We start from the raw sequence: 15,671 nt of genomic DNA, 5'->3' as shown, positions 1-15,671 counted from the left end.
TCCAAATTTTGTACTGGAAAAGAAACTACACCATTTCCAATTGTATTTCAGAAATTTCTAATTGAATTTCATAAATTTCTAATTGTATTTCAGAAATTTCCAATTATATTTCAGAAGTTTCCATTTGTATTCCAGAAATTTCTAATTGTATTTCCGATTTTTTCAATAGTATTTCAGAAATTGCCATTAGAATATTATAATGCTTCTAATGATCCATAATCCTTTTAATCCATATTTGGAAACCTTCCATTGAATAATGTTTTCAATTCATTAACATCTCACATAACAAGTAAACCTCAAATTGAATTATGACTGCCAGATAATATCAAACTAATATCATTTGTCAAATAATACAGAGCGTCAAATGGTAGGGGTCAGTGATCGGCGGTGTTTCTGCTTACCGGAAATAGTTGTATCGGTCAAAAAAAATTATATAGTCCCGGTATTTCGTTGGGTCATGTCTAGGAAGGGGGATATATCGATGTTAAGTTAAATGGTAATTTCCGTAGTGTTCAGCAAAGTTGTTAAGGCCATCTCCGGCTACAACATAGACAATAAAGGAAAGCGATATTTTAGGTTTTCCTTGAATGGGACCCTGGAAATTCAGGGGCCGAATTACCGCACTCGTGATCGAATGAACTATCGCATCGAAAAATAGTTTCGATATCGTAATTATAACAAAATGTACTAAATTTCATGCTCGATATCGAATGCCATAATCTCAAATAAGTTACGATCGATTTTACTCGATATCGAATGCGGTAATTCGGCCCCAGTTTTTCATAATTTTTTTTTCGTAAGTTATGTAGCAAAACTCAATTAAACTCATCATCAAAGTGTTCAAATAAAAGTGCCTGACCCCATTCGTTTTTTAGATGTCTTTACTTTCTTAAGTATTTCATGTCTTTGATCCTGTTTTTAATAATAACACTTTATTGATACGAGACTGTTTTGGGAATATAATTGTTTCATTTTCAGATTATAATTTGTGCTACAAAATAACATAATTTGTTTTCAATATTGTTAAACTAATGAGATTAAAATACATCAAACTTTCTTAATATTTTACATAATATATATGGGGTAGGGGGATAATAACAACAAAACTGTATTTAAAAATATGTGTATTTAAATATGAACATAAAAAAATTATAGGTATGGTTAAGATATATTAAATAATTTTTTCTAAGATCATGTTCTACATAATTAAATTTTCATAATAATTCAGATTAAAATGCATTTGTTTATATTTGTTTAATTTAACTGTTTAATAATACATATATTATTATAATAATTATGACGCATCGTATTAGCTTGTATTGATTTTATACAATAAAGAAAAATAAACATTCATGCAGCATCTTCCAAACACACTTATTTTTGAGATTTGATTTGAATAATTTATTTGATTTTCTTCTTCTTTAGTATCCTTTCACTTGAGACATTCACACAGGCACAGACATTCACACACACACACACATAAAGATACGCGCTATTAATTAATATATATGGTAAGTAAGGGTTCTTTGTAAGCATTAGCATCGCCGTTATCCTCGCCATCAAAACAACCAACTCCATTGTCACATATCCCATACATTTAACACAGCAGATTTACGCTTAGTAAACAAGCGATAAAGGAATTCCGTTTGACCGAATAATTTTTGTTTCATCATGAATTTATGGGCTAATCTTTTGTACCAAACGAAAACATGTGCGGCACACTGGCACCGGTTTACCGCTATCCTGTCCAGGCAAGGCTATGCTCTTATCGATGCAACGTTCACAGAATATATCGCCACATTTCCAACAATGTGTTTTCTTGCTAAACTGATCGAATGGTGTTGAGCAGGAACAAGCGGTTACGTTGCGCATTGACTTCCAATCGACGGCCACCGAATTGATTTCCTCATTTATGGTACTGGGATCAACTTCATCGGAGAGCTGTAAGCAAAAGAAATTTATTGATTTAAAAGCAGAAACAAATTTATTAATTGTACAATAAGGCCTCCAAATTACCAATAAAATAAACTGAATTCAACAACTAAAATAATTTTATAGGGACGAATCGAAAAATGTCGATCAATGAAATGAATTTTTGAACCTTTACTCTTCCGAATTCGATATTATTTTCCACAGATTATTACAGATATGAAACAAAAGACAGTCCACATTTTGACTTTTTACAACCACTTTTCAATGGTTTGCAGAGCGAGAGAAAAAATACAATGTTCAATATTTGTCCCTCTTTCCAAACCATAGACATTTTGACATTTTCTTTTGTTTGTTTTCTATTGCCATATTACTATAACCAGCTGATTCATATCTGTGTAATCTGTGTTATTTTCCATCGACATACAAAACTTAAACTTTGAAAAATCATAAAATCTGTGTACGAAGTTTTAACAAATTTGGAACGGTTAAGGTCCGATGACTTGCCGAACATTCTTGTTTCTTCCCTGTAGTCAAATTCCAATCACTTACCGACAAACTAGCAAACGACATGCCGCTACCACCGCCACCGCTGCCACTAACACTTTCTCCACCTCCACCGGAAAGTTTTAAAGGATGATCATCATCGGCTGAGGATAATTCACTCATCTTTTTATCGTAATTATATCTAAATGAAGAAAAAACTCTAATTAAATCTAAAGAAATAATAAAAACGGATAAAGCAAAACCTACTTGTTATCATTAGTATCTGTGGCATTAGTAGGTTCTTTGGTTGTTGACTTAGTAGAAGTAGCATCTTGTAATTTTTTAGCAGATTTCGAGATATAATTTTTAAAACTTGCAATGCGCTAATAATACAAACAAACAACAACAAAACTCACATGTTTATAAAATATTGTATAAATAATTTAAATAACTAAAACAGACCTTTGTTAAATGCTGAACATGATCTTCTAAAGAGGTTGTATGATCTTTACTGGCTAATAGCAAGTCGCCTAAAGGTTCTCTTGGATGTACACCGCTTTCAAAGCGACTATACATGCCTCGCCAGAATCTTAAAAAAGACAAACATAACATTACATTGCAAATTATAGAACAATAATTTAAAATAGATCAAATAGAACTCACTTAATACACTGCGGTGCCAAATTAGCCTTAATCGTTTCATCAATATTGGGCTTGTACAATGGATTGATATACTCATTCATATGATTGGCCATATGGCCCCATAGAGAAAATGTTCTTTCGGCCAATTTCAAGTCCAAACGATCCTTTTCACAATTACCCACAAACGTACCGTACTGACACGAGTGCACATGATCGTGCAGTATTAACAGAAAACGTTCATTGAATTCAAAAGCATCCGTACGTTGTGACATCAGTTGCCAAGTGCAATCGAGAAATTGTGTGAATATGGGTGATACTTCGCGAGCATCATTTTGTACATGACCGCAACGATCGCTGAATTTGTGACCAAAAGCCAACCAGTCTTTCTCAATAAGAGCCTGAAATTTAAAGAATTTTTAATAGAACAGTCAGTAAATATCTTTAATCTACAAGTAAAAAAACTTACCTGAAAACCTTTAATGGTCCGATAGTAAGGATCCAGCATTAATGAAGCCAATGAGCATACTTGTGCTGTACGATCCCAACCGTCCGAACAATGTACAACCACTGATACGCCTTTATCAACAACATTTGAAATGAAACTGCAATAAATTTAAGGTTTTATTAAACAATTCAAAACAAGCTGGACCTTCTCTTTTACTAATATGCATAAATTAATTACCTTGATGTATCCAAAATTGAACGTATATGCTTAAGCCAACCAGATGATTCCAAAGCATTCAAAAAAGCGCTCATAGTTGGTGTCTTCTGTTCGCAAGCTTCGATTAACTTTTGCAAGCTGGCTCTTTGTGTGTGAATATTTTCAATACCCAGAAAATGGAATTTAATATTCTCATAAAATGCCTCATTTTCATAACCTTTGCCAGCAGCACGATTAGCTAAAGCATTTATCTAAAATTAAAATGTAAACAATAACAAAAAAAAAAAAAATAAGGAAATATTTTAAAGTTCAAAGAAAAAAACTTTTAGCTTATAGAAAATAACAACCTAAAAATGTTTTACAAAGAACCCACACAGAAACAAGTTCAAGAATCTAAAGCAACTCAAATTAAAAAGGATGGTCCCAAATCCACAACCCAAGTGAGGAGGTTATATTATTTGTTAAGTTTGAATGTTGTAGGTTTGTAGTACATATTTCTTAAATTTATATACATTCTCTTTCTTGTATGCATGTTTTGCATATTTTATAGAGTCCAACCGAATATTCGGCATCGGGTTAATAGAAATATTCGCTCAAAATTTGGACGAATACCGAAACTTTTATAAAGGAAAGACAGATTATGGAATTAATTGTTAAAAAGACCAGGACGGTTACACTCTATTGCGATGCGAAAGAAAAACTAAACAATTGGTACCCTTTATTGCGTTTTCGCATCGCACAAAAAATATGTTTAAAATGTTTTTATTTACAAGTTTTGACATTTCATTTCGCTATTGTTTATTTTGTGATGCCAGTGTTGCTTATTTTTCAACTTATTTTGCGAAAGCGTTTTCGTAGACGATACAGAGTACTAAATTGTATTCTTATCGCATTTACCTTTCGCATCGCAATAGAGAGTAACCCCCCAGAGTCACTTTCGGAAATCGAACCCGCAACCACCAGACTTATAGACTGGGGCAATACCTACAACATTATTCAGTTCATGATAAAAACCAACATTAATGCAGTCCATAATATAAGTGGGTGCACATAAAAAAAGCTTTTTTCGAAAATTAATTGTACATTTAAAAAGTTTCGGTTTGTTACGGATTAGGCCGAATAATGATTTTTTTTCCGACTGAAAATACAGTTTCGGTTGGACTCCAATATTTTATAGTTTTTTTTATTTTATTTTTTATTTTAGTGCATTGATTTCATATACTGTTGTGTTCTGTTGCGTTTTGTTCTATATGATTTAACTTACTCTGGGTCTTGTATCCACCACATACATGTAGTCAGTATTTGGATTTGTTTTGCGTATAGCTTCAAGCATCTGTTCATCCTCTAAGCAACGTGCACTAAAACCCGACAACGGCTGACTGCAACGACAAATGGAAGCCTGTGGAGAAAAGGAAATAAAAATAGAAAATTTATTGTATGAGAGACCTTAATAAAACTATTAAAACAAAAACTCATAAAGAGTACAGTTTGTAATAAAATTTGAATATTTATATTTAAGATTTATAGCTCTATAAAAGGAGTTCTTTTAAAGTTGAATAAATTTTTTGAATAAAAAATGATATAAGCATGTTTTAGTTTGCCCATTAAATAATTTTAAGAGCACGGAAGCACTACTTCGGTGTTGTTTATTTATCAGGCCACATGTCCATAAATCTGGATTAATATACTACAGTTCCACAGATCGTACCCAATGAAAAAATGTAGATTAGACACAGCTGTCGCTGAGTTGGTAAAGACCCAAATGACGAGATATTCGTTATATCTAAATTTCCGAAAACCACATTACTAATATTCTGGTTTATTATTATTCTGTTTTGTCCACCCAAATGCTTTTCATTCAAAATTTATTTTCGAAAATAATCCTTTCCTCATGTAAAACAAGTAAGAGAGCTATATTCAGCTGTAACGAATCTTATATACCCTTTTTGGTGACCCATTGTCGGTCTGAATTTCTAAGGCGTTATACACTTCATTGGAAATGTCTTAGATATCCATATTTTCTACGTTAATGACTTAGTAATCAATATATTGAGTGTATGACTTAAAAATGAGGGATTTACGATAGATGGCGAATCTTTTGAATGCGGCTTTTGTTTTTTATAACTTATATGTCATTTTGAAGGGTACATATCTGTCATTTATTCTCACTAGTGTAAACAACAAAGTTTTTTTTACTTCGAAAATGTCCAATTTTGTGCCAACAAAGCGTCATATGCGGGAAGTTTTACTTTACTTCTTTAATTTTGAAAATAAAGTGCCGCTGAAGCACACCGACTGCTCACCAAAGCTTATGGTGAATGTCTTCCATCGGTTTCAACGTGTGAAGGATGGTATGTTCGGATCAAAAGTGGTAATTTTGACAAGGATAACAGTGATCATCCAGGCCAGCCAAAAAGTTTGTAGACCAATAATTGGAGGCATTACTCCATGAAGATTATTGTCAAACTCAACAAGAGCTTGCAAAATCATTTGGAACTACTCAAGCAGCAATTTTAAAACGTTTTCGGGCAGCAGGATTCATCAAATAGCTGAATTCATTGAAAGATGATTTTGAATGTCCGAAATGATGTGTGATCCCAATAAAAGAAAAGCATTTTTGCTCTGAATTATTACTTGTGATGAAAAATGGATTCATTACAATAACCCGACGCGTAAAATATCGTATGTGAAGCCCGGCCGACCAGCCTAATCGACACCAAAGCCAAATATCCATAACGATCAGGTAATGCTCTGTATTTGGTGGGAGCAAAAAGGTCCTATTTATTATGAGCTGATGAAATCTGGCCAGACCAGCAAATGGAACCTGTATCGAACGTAACTGATTCGTTTGAAGCGACCATTTACCGAAAAACGCCCAGAATATTCGGACAGACATGAAACCGTAATATTCCATCATGACAACGGCGACAACTCAGAGTGTGTGCAAATACCTTCATAACAAAATATATCACCTCAAACTCTCACCTTATTGGAATGTAAATATGTTAAGGCTGGCAATCTTCCTTTGGAACGAAAACGTGAACTACCAATTAGCATAGCGGTGTTGGCCTCCTGCGGTACATAGATTTGTCTGGGATAGGTATCACATAATTCATAATTCGTATTCAGATTACACAAAGTCCAGGTATCATTGGGAACACGCATACGTTTAAATTCATTTTCCAACTTGAAATATTCCCAGCCAGCATTTTTGGGAAAATCATCTTTGGCGGGTTGATAATTAAAACAATACAACTTATTAATGGAAACTGAAAGCAAAAATATTAAAAAAAATTATTAGTCACACGGTTTATTTTAACATTTAGAAGAAATACAAAAAAAGTACCTGGTTGATAGAGTTTTAATAGGGATGTGTAGACATCATGACATTCCGAATCTTTAGGTATGACAAAAGTAACCGAGAGAAAAGTTTTGCAGCGTATCAGTAATGGTGATCCAGTGGTGGTTAATGGTAACTTTTCAATGTTTGCAATATGCATGTGTGGTATCTGCAAAAAAGGAAATAATAATTAAATGAAGGTTAAATAAAATAATTATTTGTTTTATTTAAAACTAGGTTTACTACGACAACATAGGTCAATTCCTGCAAACAGTATTCGAAAAATACTCTCTGTTAATTACATTAATAATGATGATATTTTTCATTACTTCTAAATTGAAAATTTTTAATTTTCACATATTTTTTCTTCGAAATTTCATTATTTTAGTTACTAAAGTCCACAAAAATTCAACACAACTTCTACGTAATAAGTGAATCATCTTCAAATACAATTTGTATGAAATGTTCAATGATGTTTATTTTTGTTAAAGCGGGATTCACAATGGTCTTCCTCTTTATTGCGATTTCCTTTTTTATTTATTACTATGTTTTCATTTAGTATAAATTGAAAAATTTTAATATTGATGCTTTAAATTTCTGGTACTGTTTCAATAGAGCACATAAATGCCAATACTCTGACTTAATATACTCCTGGGAGTTCCCAGGCTATAAAAATCAAACCATCGATATAAAAACACATCATTTAGCAACAGAAAAAAAATAATTTGAAAAAACATTATTTGTTTTAGGCAATTTAAAATGTTAATTTATTTTCTATTTCTTTCAACATGAAATTTTATGGAGATTTATTAGCAGTAATTTAGCAGTTAGCAATAACGTTTGGCCAAAGTTAATGCTCTTAACAAACACATTATCTAAAGGGTCTTCCAATAAGGCCAGTTGATAGTGGCAACAAACCACAAAGGCCTTCAAAGCCAAATCGATCATATCGATTATACTAAAAATCTACAAAAAATCGATATTTAGTATAAAAAACTGAAATATCTTAAATAGCTAATATCTTCGTAAATACTGCGATTTTAAGAAAACTAAGCTCAATCTGTAATCACTCATATTTTATACCAAAAATTCAATTTTTAGTATAAAAACTCAAATATCTTAAATCGTTAATAACTTGGTAAATACTGCGATTTTAAGGAAACTAAGCTCAATCTGTGATCACTCATATTTAATACCAAAAATCGATTATTAGTACAAAAAAACTCAAATATCTTAAATCGTTAATAACTTGGTAAATACTGCGATTTTAAGGAATCTAAGCTCAATCTGTGATCACTCATATTTTATACCAAAAATCGATTTTTGGTACAAAAAAACTCAAATATCTTAAATCGTTAATAACTTGGTAAATACTGCGATTTTAAGGAATCTAAGCTCAATCTGTGATCACTCATATTTCATACCAAAAATCGATTATTAGTACAAAAAAACTCAAATATCTTAAATCGTTAATAACTTGGTAAATATTTTAAGGAAACTAAGCTCAATCTGTGATCACTCATATTTTATACCAAAAATTCCATTTTTAGTAAAAAATAAACTCAAATATCTTAAATCGTTAATAACTTGGTAAATACTGCGATTTTAAGGAAACTAAGCTCAATCTGTGATCACTCATATTTTATACCAAAAATCGATTATTAGTACAAAAAAAACTCAAATATCTTAAATCGTTAATAACTTGGTAAATACTGCGATTTTAAGGAAACTAATGTGCTGTTTTTCTATAGCGAACGAGTGCTTAGAGTGGACGATTTACATGTATTTTGTTTTTGTTACAATAACAAAACACATGTTAAATTTCCACTCAAAGTACTCGTTCGCTATAGAAAAACAGCACATAAGCTCAATCTGTGATCACTCATATTTTATACCAAAAATCGATTTTTAATACAAAAAAACTCAAATATCTTAAATCGTTAATAACTTGGTAAATACTGCGATTTTAAGGAAACCAAGCTCAATCTGTGATCACTCATATTTTATACCAAAAATCGATTTTTAGTACAAAAAAACTCAAATATCTTAAATCGTTAATAACTTGGTAAATACTGCGATTTTAAGGAATCTAAGCTCAATCTGTGATCACTCATATTTTATACCAAAAATTCGATTTTTATAAACTCAAATATCTTAAATCGTTAATAACTTGGTAAATACTGCGATTTTAAGGAAACTAATGTGCTGTTTTTCTATAGCGAACGAGTGCTTAGAGTGGACGATTTACATGTATTTTGTTTTTGTTACAATAACAAAACACATGTTAAATTTCCACTCAAAGTACTCGTTCGCTATAGAAAAACAGCACATAAGCTCAATCTGTGATCACTCATATTTTATACCAAAAATCGATTTTTAATACAAAAAAACTCAAATATCTTAAATCGTTAATAACTTGGTAAATACTGCGATTTTAAGGAAACCAAGCTCAATCTGTGATCACTCATATTTTATACCAAAAATCGATTTTTAGTACAAAAAAACTCAAATATCTTAAATCGTTAATAACTTGGTAAATACTGCGATTTTAAGGAAACTAAGCTCAATCTGTGATCACTCATATTTTATACCAAAAATCGATTTTTAATACAAAAAAACTCAAATATCTTAAATCGTTAATAACTTGGTAAATACTGCGATTTTAAGGAAACTAAGCTCAATCTGTGATCACTCATATTTTATACCAAAAATCTATTTTTAGTACAAAAAAAACTCAAATATCTTAAATCGTTAATAACTTGGTAAATACTGCGATTTTAAGGAATCTAAGCTCAATCTGTGATCACTCATATTTTATACCAAAAATTCGATTTTTATAAACTCAAATATCTTAAATCGTTAATAACTTGGTAAATACTGCGATTTTAAGGAAACTAAGCTCAATCTGTGATCACTCATATCTTATACCAAAAATCGATTTTTAGTACAAAAAAACTCAAATATCTTAAATCGTTAATAACTTGGTAAATACTGCGATTTTAAGGATTCTAAGCTCAATCTGTGATCACTCATATTTTATACCAAAAATCGATTATTAGTACAAAAAAACTCAAATATCTTAAATCGTTAATAACTTGGTAAATACTGCGATTTTAAGGAATCTAAGCTCAATCTGTGATCACTCATATTTTATACCAAAAATTCGATTTTTATAAACTCAAATATCTTAAATCGTTAATAACTTGGTAAATACTGCGATTTTAAGGAAACTAAGCTCAATCTGTGATCACTCATATTTTATACCAAAAATCGATTTTTAGTACAAAAAAACTCAAATATCTTAAATCGTTAATAACTTGGTAAATACTGCGATTTTAAGGAATCTAAGCTCAATCTGTGATCACTCATATTTTATACCAAAAATTCGATTTTTATAAACTCAAATATCTTAAATCGTTAATAACTTGGTAAATACTGCGATTTTAAGGAAACTAAGCTCAATCTGTGATCACTCATATTTTATACCAAAAATCGATTTTTAGTACAAAAAAACTCAAATATCTTAAATCGTTAATAACTTGGTAAATACTGCGATTTTAAGGAATCTAAGCTCAATCTGTGATCACTCATATTTTATACCAAAAATCGATTATTAGTACAAAAAAACTCAAATATCTTAAATCGTTAATAACTTGGTAAATACTGCGATTTTAAGGAATCTAAGCTCAATCTGTGATCACTCATATTTTATACCAAAAATTCGATTTTTATAAACTCAAATATCTTAAATCGTTAATAACTTGGTAAATACTGCGATTTTAAGGAAACTAAGCTCAATCTGTGATCACTCATATTTTATACCAAAAATCGATTTTTAGTACAAAAAAACTCAAATATCTTAAATCGTTAATAACTTGGTAAATACTGCGATTTTAAGGAATCTAAGCTCAATCTGTGATCACTCATATTTTATACCAAAAATTCGATTTTTATAAACTCAAATATCTTAAATCGTTAATAACTTGGTAAATACTGCGATTTTAAGGAAACTAAGCTCAATCTGTGATCACTCATATTTTATACCAAAAATCGATTTTTAGTACAAAAAAACTCAAATATCTTAAATCGTTAATAACATGGTAAATACTGCGATTTTAAGGAAACTAAGCTCAATCTGTGATCACTCATATTTTATACCAAAAATCGATTTTTAATACAAAAAAACTCAAATATCTTAAATCGTTAATAACTTGGTAAATACTGCGATTTTAAGGAAACTAAGCTCAATCTGTGATCACTCATATTTTATACCAAAAATCGATTTTTAGTACAAAAAAACTCAAATATCTTAAATCGTTAATAACTTGGTAAATACTGCGATTTTAAGGAATCTAAGCTCAATCTGTGATCACTCATATTTTATACCAAAAATCGATTTTTAGTACAAAAAAACTCAAATATCTTAAATCGTTAATAACTTGGTAAATACTGCGATTTTAAGGAAACTAAGCTCAATCTGTGATCACTCATATTTTATACCAAAAATCGATTTTTAATACAAAAAAACTCAAATATCTTAAATCGTTAATAACTTGGTAAATACTGCGATTTTAAGGAAACTAAGCTCAATCTGTGATCACTCATATTTTATACCAAAAATCGATTTTTAGTACAAAAAAACTCAAATATCTTAAATCGTTAATAACATGGTAAATACTGCGATTTTAAGGAAACTAAGCTCAATCTGTGATCACTCATATTTTATACCAAAAATCGATTTTTAATACAAAAAAACTCAAATATCTTAAATCGTTAATAACTTGGTAAATACTGCGATTTTAAGGAAACTAAGCTCAATCTGTGATCACTCATATTTTATACCAAAAATCGATTTTTAGTACAAAAAAACTCAAATATCTTAAATCGTTAATAACATGGTAAATACTGCGATTTTAAGGAAACTAAGCTCAATCTGTGATCACTCATATTTTATACCAAAAATCGATTTTTAATACAAAAAAACTCAAATATCTTAAATCGTTAATAACTTGGTAAATACTGCGATTTTAAGGAAACTAAGCTCAATCTGTGATCACTCATATTTTATACCAAAAATCGATTTTTAGTACAAAAAAACTCAAATATCTTAAATCGTTAATAACTTGGTAAATACTGCGATTTTAAGGAATCTAAGCTCAATCTGTGATCACTCATATTTTATACCAAAAATCGATTTTTAGTACAAAAAAACTCAAATATCTTAAATCGTTAATAACTTGGTAAATACTGCGATTTTAAGGAAACTAAGCTCAATCTGTGATCACTCATATTTTATACCAAAAATCGATTTTTAGTACAAAAAAACTCAAATATCTTAAATCGTTAATAACATGGTAAATACTGCGATTTTAAGGAAACTAAGCTCAATCTGTGATCACTCATATTTTATACCAAAAATCGATTTTTAATACAAAAAAACTCAAATATCTTAAATCGTTAATAACTTGGTAAATACTGCGATTTTAAGGAAACTAAGCTCAATCTGTGATCACTCATATTTTATACCAAAAATCGATTTTTAGTACAAAAAAACTCAAATATCTTAAATCGTTAATAACTTGGTAAATACTGCGATTTTAAGGAATCTAAGCTCAATCTGTGATCACTCATATTTTATACCAAAAATCGATTATTAGTACAAAAAAACTCAAATATCTTAAATCGTTAATAACTTGGTAAATACTGCGATTTTAAGGAAACTAAGCTCAATCTGTGATCACTCATATTTTATACCAAAAATCGATTTTTAATACAAAAAAACTCAAATATCTTAAATCGTTAATAACTTGGTAAATACTGCGATTTTAAGGAAACTAAGCTCAATCTGTGATCACTCATATTTTATACCAAAAATCGATTTTTAGTACAAAAAAACTCAAATATCTTAAATCGTTAATAACTTGGTAAATACTGCGATTTTAAGGAATCTAAGCTCAATCTGTGATCACTCATATTTTATACCAAAAATCGATTATTAGTACAAAAAAACTCAAATATCTTAAATCGTTAATAACTTGGTAAATACTGCGATTTTAAGGAATCTAAGCTCAATCTGTGATCACTCATATTTTATACCAAAAATTCGATTTTTATAAACTCAAATATCTTAAATCGTTAATAACTTGGTAAATACTGCGATTTTAAGGAAACTAAGCTCAATCTGTGATCACTCATATTTTATACCAAAAATCGATTTTTAGTACAAAAAAACTCAAATATCTTAAATCGTTAATAACTTGGTAAATACTGCGATTTTAAGGAATCTAAGCTCAATCTGTGATCATTCATATTTTATACCAAAAATCGATTATTAGTACAAAAAAACTCAAATATCTTAAATCGTTAATAACTTGGTAAATACTGCGATTTTAAGGAATCTAAGCTCAATCTGTGATCACTCATATTTTATACCAAAAATTCGATTTTTATAAACTCAAATATCTTAAATCGTTAATAACTAGGTAAATACTGCGATTTTAAGGAAACTAAGCTCAATCTGTGATCACTCATATTTTATACCAAAAATCGATTTTTAGTACAAAAAAACTCAAATATCTTAAATCGTTAATAACTTGGTAAATACTGCGATTTTAAGGAAACTAAGCTCAATCTGTGATCACTCATATTTTATACCAAAAATCGATTTTTAGTACAAAAAAACTCAAATATCTTAAATCGTTAATAACTTGGTAAATACTGCGATTTTAAGGAAACTAAGCTCAATCTGTGATCACTCATATTTTATACCAAAAATCGATTTTTAGTACAAAAAAACTCAAATATCTTAAATCGTTAATAACATGGTAAATACTGCGATTTTAAGGAAACTAAGCTCAATCTGTGATCACTCATATTTTATACCAAAAATCGATTTTTAATACAAAAAAACTCAAATATCTTAAATCGTTAATAACTTGGTAAATACTGCGATTTTAAGGAAACTAAGCTCAATCTGTGATCACTCATATTTTATACCAAAAATCGATTTTTAGTACAAAAAAACTCAAATATCTTAAATCGTTAATAACTTGGTAAATACTGCGATTTTAAGGAATCTAAGCTCAATCTGTGATCACTCATATTTTATACCAAAAATCGATTATTAGTACAAAAAAACTCAAATATCTTAAATCGTTAATAACTTGGTAAATACTGCGATTTTAAGGAAACTAAGCTCAATCTGTGATCACTCATATTTTATACCAAAAATCGATTTTTAATACAAAAAAACTCAAATATCTTAAATCGTTAATAACTTGGTAAATACTGCGATTTTAAGGAAACTAAGCTCAATCTGTGATCACTCATATTTTATACCAAAAATCGATTTTTAGTACAAAAAAACTCAAATATCTTAAATCGTTAATAACTTGGTAAATACTGCGATTTTAAGGAATCTAAGCTCAATCTGTGATCACTCATATTTTATACCAAAAATCGATTATTAGTACAAAAAAACTCAAATATCTTAAATCGTTAATAACTTGGTAAATACTGCGATTTTAAGGAATCTAAGCTCAATCTGTGATCACTCATATTTTATACCAAAAATTCGATTTTTATAAACTCAAATATCTTAAATCGTTAATAACTTGGTAAATACTGCGATTTTAAGGAAACTAAGCTCAATCTGTGATCACTCATATTTTATACCAAAAATCGATTTTTAGTACAAAAAAACTCAAATATCTTAAATCGTTAATAACTTGGTAAATACTGCGATTTTAAGGAATCTAAGCTCAATCTGTGATCATTCATATTTTATACCAAAAATCGATTATTAGTACAAAAAAACTCAAATATCTTAAATCGTTAATAACTTGGTAAATACTGCGATTTTAAGGAATCTAAGCTCAATCTGTGATCACTCATATTTTATACCAAAAATTCGATTTTTATAAACTCAAATATCTTAAATCGTTAATAACTAGGTAAATACTGCGATTTTAAGGAAACTAAGCTCAATCTGTGATCACTCATATTTTATACCAAAAATCGATTTTTAGTACAAAAAAACTCAAATATCTTAAATCGTTAATAACTTGGTAAATACTGCGATTTTAAGGAAACTAAGCTCAATCTGTGATCACTCATATTTTATACCAAAAATCGATTTTTAATACAAAAAAACTCAAATATCTTAAATCGTTAATAACTTGGTAAATACTGCGATTTTAAGGAATCTAAGCTCAATCTGTGATCACTCATATTTTATACCAAAAATTCGATTTTTAGTATAAAAACTCAAATATCTTAAATCGTTAATAACTTGGTAAATACTGCGATTTTAAGGAAACTAAGCTCAATCTGTGATCACTCATATTTTATACCAAAAATCGATTTTTAATACAAAAAAACTCAAATATCTTAAATCGTTAATAACTTGGTAAATACTGCGATTTTAAGGAAACCAAGCTCAATCTGTGATCACTCATATTTTATACCAAAAATCGATTATTAGTACAAAAAAAATCAAATATCTTAAATCGTTAATAACTTGGTAAATACTGCGATTTTAAGGAAACTAAGCTCAATCTGTGATCACTCATATTTTATACCAAAAATCGATTTTTAATACAAAAAAACTCAAAT

At 29.4% G+C, this 15,671-nt stretch overlaps 1 protein-coding gene across 2 annotated transcripts in view; it reads right to left on the bottom strand.

Annotated features, from left to right (window-relative positions):
* Positions 1-915: 915 nt before the first annotated feature.
* Positions 916-15,671, bottom strand: part of Mtmr6 (Myotubularin related protein 6) — a 54,728-nt gene continuing 39,972 nt past the window's right edge. For both annotated transcript variants that reach the window (XM_065513146.1, XM_065513147.1), the window contains exons 3-12: positions 7,065-7,227; positions 6,704-6,987; positions 4,983-5,117; positions 3,740-3,969; positions 3,524-3,659; positions 3,079-3,455; positions 2,878-3,004; positions 2,683-2,798; positions 2,482-2,617; positions 916-1,941 (exon numbers count right to left, since the gene is read on the bottom strand). In XM_065513146.1, the coding sequence (XP_065369218.1) occupies positions 1,678-1,941; positions 2,482-2,617; positions 2,683-2,798; positions 2,878-3,004; positions 3,079-3,455; positions 3,524-3,659; positions 3,740-3,969; positions 4,983-5,117; positions 6,704-6,987; positions 7,065-7,227 (1,968 nt within the window). In that variant the 3' untranslated portion in view covers positions 916-1,677. The remainder of the gene's footprint in view (positions 1,942-2,481; positions 2,618-2,682; positions 2,799-2,877; positions 3,005-3,078; positions 3,456-3,523; positions 3,660-3,739; positions 3,970-4,982; positions 5,118-6,703; positions 6,988-7,064; positions 7,228-15,671) is intronic.

This window comes from Calliphora vicina, chromosome 5 (genome assembly GCF_958450345.1).
Source record: "Calliphora vicina chromosome 5, idCalVici1.1, whole genome shotgun sequence".
Taxonomy (NCBI): Eukaryota; Metazoa; Arthropoda; class Insecta; order Diptera; family Calliphoridae; genus Calliphora; species Calliphora vicina.
Note: the sequence above shows the minus strand (reverse complement) of the source record. Positions and strands in the feature narration are given on the sequence as shown.